The 11,872-nt window shown below is 26.8% G+C and overlaps 1 protein-coding gene across 1 annotated transcript in view; it reads left to right on the plus strand.

Moving 5' to 3' along the window:
• Nucleotides 1-11,872, plus strand: part of LOC117179858 (transcription factor hamlet-like) — a 384,741-nt gene that overhangs the window by 340,914 nt on the left and 31,955 nt on the right. The window contains exon 4 of the mRNA XM_033372013.1: nucleotides 6,372-6,503. Coding sequence (XP_033227904.1) covers nucleotides 6,372-6,503 — 132 coding nt within the window. The remainder of the gene's footprint in view (nucleotides 1-6,371; nucleotides 6,504-11,872) is intronic.

The following is an 11,872-nucleotide window of genomic DNA, read 5'->3' on the forward strand; positions in this document are numbered from 1 at the left end:
TAATTATTTATTTAATTATAATTCGGGTTTTATTAATAATTATATTTTATTAATAATTATATTTTCGGGATTTTTAACCGAAAAGATTTTGCACTTTGGTTTAAAATTCAACAATTGAGATGAAAATTTGTCATTTTTAATAGAAAATTCAACTAGTCCAGTTAAAAATTTACAGTTTGAGTTGAATATTCATCACTTTATTTGAAAATTTAATTATTCTTTTGAAAGTTTTGTTTTTGAAGTTATTTTTTGTTTGGAAAGTCACTTTTTCAACTAAAAAAATATCTTTTTTCAAATGCATATTTCATTCTGTTTGGTTGAATATTAATTTTTTAAACTTAAAATTTGATATTTTAGTTTTTATTGACAATTAATCTTTTTTGGTAAGAATAAATTTTTGTTTGTTGAAAATTAAAATATTTTAATTGAAGATTCATTGTTTTAGTTCAACACTCATCTTTTTGAATAAAAACTCAACAATTCCAGTTAAAGATTCATCATTTTAGTTAAAAATTCATCAATAAGGTCGAAAATTGAACTATTTTCTTGAAAATCCGTTAGTTCTTGTTGAAAAATAATTTTTTCAACCAAAAGTTTAATTTCCATTTTTGGTTAAGGATGAGAGTTATGAATTAAAATAAATATTTGGTTTTCGCAGCAGGTATGAATATGTTACTTTTAGTTGACCGGGAAAATTAAAAAACTTGACCGGGAAAAACCGGGAAATGACCGTCTTTAAAAGAATAAAAAAAATATTTTTTTAAGATTCCTAGGAAAATTGAAAATGGTTTTTCATTTTGAAACATTATTTTAAAAGAATATTTTAAAAGATTTAAAAAGATTTCCAAAGTTTTCAAAAGAAAATCTGGAATATTTTAAAGACATTTTTTTAAACTTCCAGGATTTTCTCAAAATTATAGAAAAAATTCAATAAATATCTTTTAAAATATTCTCTGAAAAAATTTTTTTTTATGAGAAATTATTTTCTATTTTCCTAGAAATCTTAAGAAAATGTTTTGATTCTTTTGAAGTTTTTTACAATTCTGGAAAAGCTTCTACATTTTTTATTTGAAACCTGCAAAAATATAAATTTTAATTTAAATTAGTCTGTGTCTTTTTACACCGAAATTTTGGTATGAATAGCTTTAGACAAGTTGAAATGACTCAAATTTTTTCTGTACACAATAAGCATGATTTTTTTTTAATTTTAGAGAAATTTTATCCATTTTAAAAGAAATTTAGAACTTCTTAAAAAATTTCAAAAATAATTTCAAACATGAAAAAATTTCAAACAACTTATAGATTTATGAAGATTTTGAAATAAAATTTTAAAGTTTTTCAAGGATGTTTAAACTATTTCAAACGGAAATAATTAAACTTTTAATTTAAGATTTGTTTAGTTAAAAAATACTTATTTTTCAATTTTTAATGTTTCTAGTTTGAAATTGTTTAAAATAATATAATTCTAAAAATTTTGAACTTTATTGATTGATTTGGAATTTGGAACATTGCAAATGGTACCGTGAACCTTTCGGAACAAGTGACTTCTAGAAATACAAGTAGGGTCTTATTGCACCCAACTTCTCAATTCTTCTTTACTATTGAAACTTTGGTGTGTCAATTAAAAAATTTAAAAAAAAAACAAGACAATATTAATCTCAATAGAATTCTTATAGAGCTTCTGTATTATTGAAACTTTAGTGTTTCAATTAAAAAATTAAAAAAAAACAAGACAATATTAATCTCAATAGAATTCATATAGAAAATTCTAAGATTTCTTTGAGGTGCTGAGATTAGGCATTGTAAACTGAATAATAGCATAATGGAAAAATATAACAATTGAACTTATTGTTTTAAAAACAGTTCAAATTGCAATTTGAAAGATTTTTCTTTTAAGAATTTGTAAAATTCCTGGTAAGCTTTCCTTGAGGTTGCCGGGAATGCTAAAATTCCTTTCAGGTTGCCGGGAGTGCTAAGATTTCTTTGAGGTTGCCGAAAGTGCTGAAATTTCCTTGAGGTTGCCGGGAGTGCTAAAATTTCCAGAACTTCTCAAGATCGGGCTTCTCTCGGAGAAATCAGACTCGGCTAAGCTCGGCGGCGTTCGGATGGAGTCGGCTCTCAGTTTGACTCACCGAGACAGTGTGTGCGTCACGAACTTGTAAATGATCCACGCTTGACGAAAGAGTTCCAAGATTTCTGAGAGTTCCAAGATTTCTGAGAGTTCCAAGATTTCTGAGAGTTCCAAGCTTTTCTAAGAGTTCCAAGCTTTTCTAAGAGTTCCAAGAGTTCTAAGAATTTCAAGAGTTCTCCTAAGATTTCCAGCCCCGCAATCTGAGATTTCTCAGTGACTAGCTCCTCGGATCCAACCGCTCAATTGAAAATTTGATTTATTCTAATTGAAATATCCTAAATTTTTGAGACCATTAAGCCATTCCCCTTTGAATTGGTGGTTTGGTGTTGTTGGGACGTAGTTGGTGTATCTTAGAGTGGGCTACTCCCAATTAAGCAAGAACCGAGGAAGTCCATTAAAATTGTGATCGTCGGTCAACGAAGCGGCAGCAAGTGCAAAGTATACGTGGGGGTGCGAGGATAACGATGAAATTCGATGATCGTTCTAAAAGAGGGTTGAGGATCGAGAGAACGACGAAGTGGTCCTGAGGGTGGATCAGGGTAAAACGCATGGTCAACCATGCGTCCCAAAACCGTGTGCTGCAAGACAATTGGGAAAATCACTTGACTCGCCCTAAAAGTAGGGACTCGCGGGATCCAAATGCAAAAGAAACCCCTTACATGGAATATAATGGGAAGGGGAAGGGGAAGGGTGGGAAGAAAAGCGACAGTCCGTTAAACCCAATGTTCAGCTCTAAAGACCAGAGTCTAAACTTGATATTTTAAAATTGATCGCTTTAGTTAAAAAAAAAACAATCTTAACAATTTAAAATAATCATTATAAATAATGTGGTCCAAGTTTTAATTCAGTTTTAAAAGACCTCGATGGTATAGAGAAGTTTTTAAGGAGGTTGGCATTCCAAAAGAAGGAATGCTGTCCTATTCAGGAAAGATTAATCCCCGTTGGTTAATTAAAGCTCTATTTGTTTAACAATAACAATAAAGGTTATTTAATGAACAAGAAAAAATTTCCAGTTCGAAATTTCAAAAATTATCTCGAAATCAATTAAGGAATTAAAAAAAACTTGCTAAAGTCAGGAAATTTTTATAAGAAACTTTTTAAATAACAGTCAAGGGTAATCAATTTGAAATTGTTTAATTTGAATTTGAAATTGTTTTACAAGATAAAGATTCTGGTCTTCGAATATTAATGGCCAAGGAAAATTATTCAAATCCTGATACAGCATTCTTTTTAGTAATTTATTTGCCTTGTATTTATATTTTTATTTTCCACTTGCTTTATCGTGACGCTTAAATTTGCAGTAAACAATTTATTTATTTAGTTTGAAATTCATCTGTGTTTTTTCAAATATTTTTATTTTGGTTTTCAAAATTTTAGTAAAATCTCTCTGGGTTGAAAATTCAACTATTATTCAAAAACCTAGTCTTTTTTGTTTAAAAATTAATTCGTTTTTGTAGAACTTTAATGTTTTTTGGTTAAAAATGCAAGTGTTTGGTTAAAACAAAAAATTAATTCTTCCGGGTTGATTATTTAACGATTTTGTTTAAAATTCATTTTCTGTGGTTGAAATCAAGAGGTTTTTATTAAAAATTAAAATCTTTTGTGATTCGAGTAACAATTATGTATTACATTTTTTATTCAGAATTTCTGTTGAAGTTTTAGCATTTTAGCCGCAAATTCATTTCGGAATTAAAATTCTTTTTCTTTCAATTGGAAATTAAATTTTTAACCGGAAATTCAAATATTGTAGTAAGGATTCATAATTTTAGTCAAAAATTTATCTCTTTGGTTGGGAACTGAACTATTTTGCTAAAATCTAATTTTTGGTTGAAAATTTAAGTATTTTCTTAAAAATTATATATATATTTTTGAAATATATTTTTTAACTGAAAATTTAAATATTCTATTGATGATTCATAATATTAGTTGAAAATTCATCTCTTTAGTTGTGAATTTTATCATATTCCTAGAAATTAATTTTCGTTTTTTTTTTTGAATTAACTAGTTTGTTAAAAATTTGCTTCTTCTCGTTTTCAATTAAATCTTTAACTGAAAATTTAAATATTCTATTGAGGATTCATAATTTTTGTCGAAAATTTATCTCTTTGGATAGAAATTTAACTATTTTTCTAAAAACAAATTTTGTTGTTGAAAATTTAACTATTTTCTTAAAAATGGCTGTTTTTGTTTGAATTTTTTTTTCAAATTAAAATTTAAATATTCAATTGGCGATTCATAATTTAAGTTGAACATTCATCTCTTTGGTTGTGAATTTAACTATTTTGTTAAAATTTAATTTTTTGGTTACAAATTAAAATATTTTCTTAAAAATTGGATTTTTTGTTTGTTAAAATAAATTTTTCAACTGAAAATGTAAATATTCTATTAATGATACATAGTTGTAGTTGAAAATTCATTTCTTTGGTTGGTAATTCAAGTATTTTTGCGAAAAACTATTTTTTGTTGTTGAAAATTTTACTAGTTTCTTAAAAAAAATTTTTTTCTTTGAAATTAATTTTTTAACTGAGAATCTAAATATTTTATTAAGAATTCATAAATTTAGTTGAAAATTCATTTCTTTGGTTGGGAATTTAACTGTTTTGCTAAAAGCTATTTTTTTTTTAATTTAACTAGTTTCTTTAAAAAAATTGTGTTTGAAATTAATTTTTTAACTGAGAATCTAAATATTTTATTAGGAATTCATAATTTTTGTTCAAAATTCTTCTTTTTGCATAGGAATGTAAAAAATTGTCTTTTTAGTAGAAGATTAATATTTTTGTGGAAATTTACTCTTTTTTGGTTAAAAATACAACGGATTGGATGAAAATAAAATTTTTTTGGTTGGTTCAACAAGAAATTTAAATAAACCTTTTTCCTTTATTGAAAAATCCTTATCTGTTGAACATTCGTCTTTTTAGTTAAAAAATTCGTCTTTCAGGTTAAAACTACAAAGTTCTTTGTTAAAAATTCATTTTTTTAAAATTGAAAATTCATCATTTTAGCTGAAAATCCATCTTTTTGGTTCAAATGTTCTATTTTTTAGTTAAAAGTTGAACTAGTTCGTTAGAAATTAATTTTTTTCTGTGCAAATTTTACTTTTTTAGATAAAAAATTGACCTCTTTGGTTAAAAATTAGACTATTTTGTGGAGAGTTTTTTCTTTTCAGGACAAAATTAATTTTTGTTGCAATAAATTCAAGTGTTCAATTTTTGATTGAAATAGTTTTTTAAAGTTGAAAATTGAACTTTTTGTTTAAAAAATAATATATTTTGTTGAAAATTCGTGTATATTGGTAAAAAATTAATGATTTTGTTTCAAAATTCGTCTATTTGGTTTGAAATTGAAAAATTTATTTCTTGTGATAGAAATCCAACCTGTTTTGGTGGAAATATAAAGTACTACATTTTTTGTTGAGAATTAATTGTTTTTGTTCGATTCGACTATTTTGAGTTAGTCGACTACTTGGTAGAAAATTTTGTCTTGGTTAAAAATTAAAATAATTTGTTGAGAATGTAACTATTTTGTTTAAAATGTGATTATTATTACAAAATTTTACTTTTTTGTTCGAAAATTCTGCTGTTTTGTTGAACATTTTTCTATCTAGAAAGAAAATTCGTCTTTTCGGTTTAAATATTCATCTGATTTTGAAAATAAGATTGTTTTTGGTTTCAGTTCCTTTATTTTCTTTGAAATCTAATTAATTAATTGTAATCATTCTGAAACAAAGTCATCTTTTTCAGTTAAAAGTTGAACTCTTTTTGTTGAAAAATCGTTCTTTAGGATTAGAAATTTATTTTCTATTATGAAAAAGTCAAGTGTTTTGACCTGTGAGAATTATTACGATAACTGTTATCATCATTGTTAAGTATTTCTTACACGAAAATTACTGGTTCCATTCTTTCCAAGCCAGTGTTGACCAAATGCAACTCAGAAGCAAATTGTTTCTATTTATTTATTTATGCAATTTGAAAAATTCGATGTCATCAGCCACTTTAGTTAAGACCCTTAGCAATATTAATTATAATCATCAATGTTTTTGAAGGGCTTAGATTAGGGTGTTGACAATATTTGTTTCATTCCTAAACTTCAAAACAAATTGCTTCACTGTTAAAGACTAGTGAGTCTTTCCAAATAAATGAAAAGACCACTGCCTAGAGCGACTTAGTGATGACCAACCTACCCTAAAATAATCATGTTATTACACAAAAATATTTAATTTGTCTAATTTGATTTGTTGAAGGTTCGAGTTCCAGGAAGTGGAGCAAGGGGATGGTTTGATGCCTCCCACGAATCAAGTAATTGGCTCAAGTACGTTCGAAGCACAGCTAGTCCACATACAGTCAACATGCGACATGTTCTCATCGGTGGAGAGGTAATTAGAATTTTGATATTTGATGAACTGACCTATTTTATTTCCCCCATTAGAGAGCCAATTGACATGGGAAATGTCAAGAATATCTAATGAGTTGTAATATACCAATATAGCAATCTGTCGATAATCAATAAGTTACTGATGAGTGGAACTTTCACAATTTGTATTTTCGTGTAATTTACAGCCTTATGAAACAACTGACGCTTTGTTGACCGCCAGTTGCAACTAATTTCCCTAGAAACGGAATGACAGAAGTTCGTATGAATTTAACTTGGCACGAGCCATCACGAACAATTTTGACTGATTCGACATATGCTCTTAAATTATTTATTTTATGATGCAAAATGTTATACGGGGAATTGATTAAATTATAGGGATTGATAACTTCCGGTACTAAGTAGGTGTTTAAGTTTTCATTTATTATTTGTTTTCTAGTTTTTGATGGTCTCTTATGGTGGTACAATTTTCAAGTGTTTACCAAAACTAAATTTTGCTGGGTTGACTTGTTTTTGAAAATTAAAATTTTAACTGCATTTATTATAAGTTGCAAAATGCAAAATTATTATTGGAAGTCTGTATTTTTTAAAATAATAACAGTATTAAAGTACAGAAGTTATATTGTTCAAAAATTAAATAAATAAACAATGATTTTTCTGAATATTTTCAGTTGTTTAAAGTAGAAACAAGAACATAGTTTGTTTGTTTTGTATTTTGAATTTGTTGATACATAATACTTTTGGAATTTATTTACACTGAATAAATAAACATGGGATGATTCTGCTAAAACTCAAGAATTTCGTATTATTCAATATTCATAAAACTTAATAATAATTATAACATTTTTATTTATATTTTCAGTAAACAAAAATGTTCAATTTTCTTTAAAGGTACTGAATTGCTAATATTTAAAATTCCAAATTTCTCATTCAAAACACTTAAATTTTGATTTTCAAAATCATCACCCTTTGAGAATTGTTATTAACGCATCTTTCAAAATTAAAGATTTTTAAATTGTAAATCTTCAAAATGGAAGAGTTTTAGATCGCAAATCTTTGATGAACTTCAATGATTTTTTATTTCAAATCTTCAAAATTGAACTACAAATTTGAAAAAATTATAATTAAACAAATTTCAATTTTAACAGTTCAAAATTCAACTATTTCCAAAAAAATTTCAATAATACACATTAAATATTGCAGTCTTCACTTGAAAATTTTTAAGATTGAAAAATTTTCCATTGGAAATCTTCAAAACTGAATTACGATAAGAAATTACATACCTTTAAAATATAAATCTTTGAAATTAAATAAATTTTAATTTTTAAAATTTAAAATTAAACTACTCAACAAAAAGTTGGATAATATCCATTAAATATTGAAGAGCCTTCAATTTAAAATTTTAAAACTTAAAGAATTTTCCATTGTGAATATTCAAAGCTAAATTAAATGTTTAAAAAAAGACATTCAAAATTACAAACCCTTGAAATATAAATCTTGGAAATTAAATAAATTTTAATTTCAACCATTCAAAATTTTAACCTATTTTAACCAAATTTCAATAATAAGCATTAAATATTGAAGTCTTCAATCAAAAGCCTTAAAAATTGAAGAATTTTCCATTGTGAATCTTCAAAACTGAATTACATATTTAAAAATAAGATTTAAAATTACATATGTTCAAAACATAATTCTTGAAAATGATTAAATTGCAATTTTAAATCTTCAAAGTTGAACTACATATTTTAAAAAACTGTTCAAAATGACATACATTTAAAATATAAATATTGAAAATTAAATAAATTTTAATTTCAACAATTCAAAATTCAACTACTTAAAAAAAATTCGGTATTAAGCATTAAATATTGAAGAGTCTTCAACAGAAATTTTTTAAAAATTGAAGAATTTTCCATTGTGAATCTTCAAAACTGAATTTCGTATTAAAAAAAAAAACATTCAAAATTATATTACCTTAAAAATATAAAATTTTCAAGATTTATAAATTTTAATTATAATCTTCAAAATTTCAAAACTTTGAGTTGCAAATCTTTAAAAGTTGAAAGCATTGAAACTGCTAGTCCTAAAGATTGAAGAGTTTTAATTTTTCAAATAGTAGAATTTGGAATTGTTAAATTAAAAAAAAAATTAATATATTTTTCAAAGCTAAAGAGCTTTCATTTCTAAATCATTAAAATTGAAAAGTTTAAAGTCGTAAATCGTTGATAATAATAATAATAAATTTAATGATATACCTCAAGAAAAAAATTTTAGTTTACAAATGCGTTAGCCGATAAAAATTTGTTTACTATGTTTTTAATTTAAAAATAATAGTGGATCGTTATCAAAATACCAAAAAAGTTAAAAATATGTTATTAACTGTTGATTGCACAAAAAAAAAACAAGTGTAAATGCTGATAAAAAACCAAATAATGTATTTGTTAATTAAGCTTTGTAAAAAAATTCTCAAATGTTATCGATTCATAGCAAAAAATCATTGCTAAATAACTGGCTGTCAATTCCATGAAAAATCGGTATTTTATTTATACATACATAAAATGACAAAAATTTGTTTAAACAATTGTTGTTTACAATAACCAATTGTTTACTGTCTTTAAAATGTTCTTCAAAATTTAGAAGTTAGTTATTTACAGTTAATTGTATGGAAAAATATCAAGTTTGTACTTCCAAAAATAGCCAAATAGTGCATTTGTTAATTAAAGTAGTTTAAGCAATTATTAACTTTAATTTAATGACAAAATATGATACTTAGGTTTTATTTCCAAGTAATATATGATCGATTCCATGGAAAAACTTTATTTATTCCATCCAAAATATTTGATATGGTTATTTGTTTATAAAGATTTCTTTTAAAATAACAAATTGTTTATTAGATTTATTGATTCAACTAAAAATTTCCTTTTTTTCATAAATTGTTCAAATTTAGTGCGAATCAAGTGATGAATCGCCGCTAATCCCCACGAAACCATTTTTATTCACTTATTTGTTTATAACAAATTCAATACATTTTTTAACATTTGTATTGCTTTCGCACATATTTTTTGGATAGTTTCCTTCAGTTTTATAGGTATTTTTAATTGAATCAAAACATTTTTTTAAAACCAGTATACTTCAAGAGCCAAAAATTTTTGTTTTCATTTTTGTTATTAAATTTAAAGAAAAAAATGTTTTTAAATATGCGGTGATGGTTCGATGCGAGATTTTATTATCTTTCATATAAAAAAAGGTAAAATCGGATAATAATTTTCTTCTAAAAATAAATTTCTCCGCGGACCGTTCCCAGCATTTTCTATAATTAATTAATATTTTCAAACAATTCTTTCGCAGAAATGAAAAGAACATATGAAAATTAGTCAAGAACAATAAAAAAAAAGTTTAAAAAATGAATCAGAATCCGCGATACACGCGAATAAAGATTTGTAACCAAATTTATTTTTAAACTTAAGATAACTTTAATAGATCCTTAAATCACGTCAATTTAATTCCTTTTATGAAAAATTAATTGTCAACGTTCTAATCCAGGATAAATAAAAAAAATTAAAACTGAATTGAAATGAACAAAACCGTGTGAAAATAGCCCCATTTGGTCCTATTACAAGTCGGGCACTAATCGGGGGCTAGTCGGGTTATTAATTTTGACAAAGTACCTAGTCAGGGACTAATCGGGGACTAGTTAGGCTTTTTGTTTTTCAAAATTTCAATCGGAGCTGGTCGGTGGTTGGTCAAGGGCTAGTCGGGCCTTTTTGCCCACTAATTTCCGTGCCGGTAATCTTCAGGCTCTAGTCAGGAGCTAGTGGGGCTCTGGTCGGGTTATTCTTATGTTTGAGTTTTCGGCGAGGTTTTATCAAATGAGGTAATATCTAAAAAAGCGTAATGATTTTTTTATTCTAAAACACTAAGAATATATTTAACAATAATTCTACACCGTTTTTTGGAGAAAAGATTCATTAATGTTAAATTCATCTCAAATATACTTAATAAATAACGATTAAGTTCATAATTCTGTACGAAAATCAACTTTTTATAAAAACATCGATCAAAATTTTCAAAAAGACGTAATCTTATTTTTTTTTTAGTATTTTTTAGAAATTGCGAATTTCTAGGAATTTCTAAGAAGGTGAAAAGTCTGCCAAAAGTCATAAGACTCTAAATTTGTACAGATCCTTATTTTTAAATTGATCTGAAAGGTTTGCCATATGTAAATAAAGTCTAATCCTTCATGTAGTTGAAATTGGAAAGAGAAAAAGTTTTTGATTAATCAGTGAAGATCAGTATCCTAGTAGTAAACTATTAAGCACGGTACAGTTCAGATTTCGCTACTACCTTCATTTGAGTCTTGCGGTTCTGGACTGGTAGCTTTAAGGAAAATCCGCAAGGGCGCGACGTGCCGCCTCTCTCGCAACAGAAATGACGCGTCGAGTGTTTAAGACGGCAGTCCACGCGTAACGAAGCATAATTACCTGGAGTAGAGACTACTGTGACCAATACGGCGGTTGCTTCAGAGCGAAGCTCTTCCATTGCTGCCTTCCAGCTGAAGTTTTTTTTTTAAATTAATATTCCACAAATTTTGGGGGATTTTAGTTACATAAGTTTATCTATTTTTAAGTGTAGAATATTGTTCCCCATTAACTCTTGGGTAAATTTGAGCATTTTTAAACATTTCAAAAAACTTTTTGGAGATTTCCGTAAATAATAAGTATTTTGACAAACTTTTAGTCGAATGGTCGGGAACCAGACTAGTTCCCCATTTGAATTTCTACACGGGAAGATGATCTTAAGTATTTTTTGTAATTGGTAACTATTTGGTATTGGAATATTTGGAATTGTTAACTAAACTTTTCGGCATCTTAATTAATAGGAAAATCGAAAATTACCCGGGGAGAAGTTCCTCTCTATTTTCTCTTGTTGAAATATGCATAGTGTTAAAAGTTAAGGTCGTAATGTTAATATAGGGTTATCAAGTTAACTGCAGTGGAAGAAGAGTTGAGCCCCTCTCGCTGTGAACCAAGCCACATGGTAGATGTGGCTGTGTGGGTGTGCCCTAAGCTACTTGTATACAGGGTGTTTATTTATTAAGTCACCCCAAGGGACTAAATACAGATATAGACATAGACGATAGGAAGGGTCGTTTCCTAACACCCCTGAAAATGGGGCTGGACGCTCTATCAGTGCCTAAAGTCGTCATAATGAACCGATAGGGGTCCTAACGATAGTTTCAAGATAAATGTATATCTTTTTGTGTCCCTTACATTCAATGGATACAACATTAGCTCAAACTCAATTTCTCAAAGTTTTATCAACTTTGCATTTTTTTTTTTCATTTTATCAGCCACTTTTTTCATTATTCTATTGCAA

The sequence above is a fragment of the Belonocnema kinseyi genome, chromosome 9 (assembly GCF_010883055.1).
Source record: "Belonocnema kinseyi isolate 2016_QV_RU_SX_M_011 chromosome 9, B_treatae_v1, whole genome shotgun sequence".
Taxonomy (NCBI): Eukaryota; Metazoa; Arthropoda; class Insecta; order Hymenoptera; family Cynipidae; genus Belonocnema; species Belonocnema kinseyi.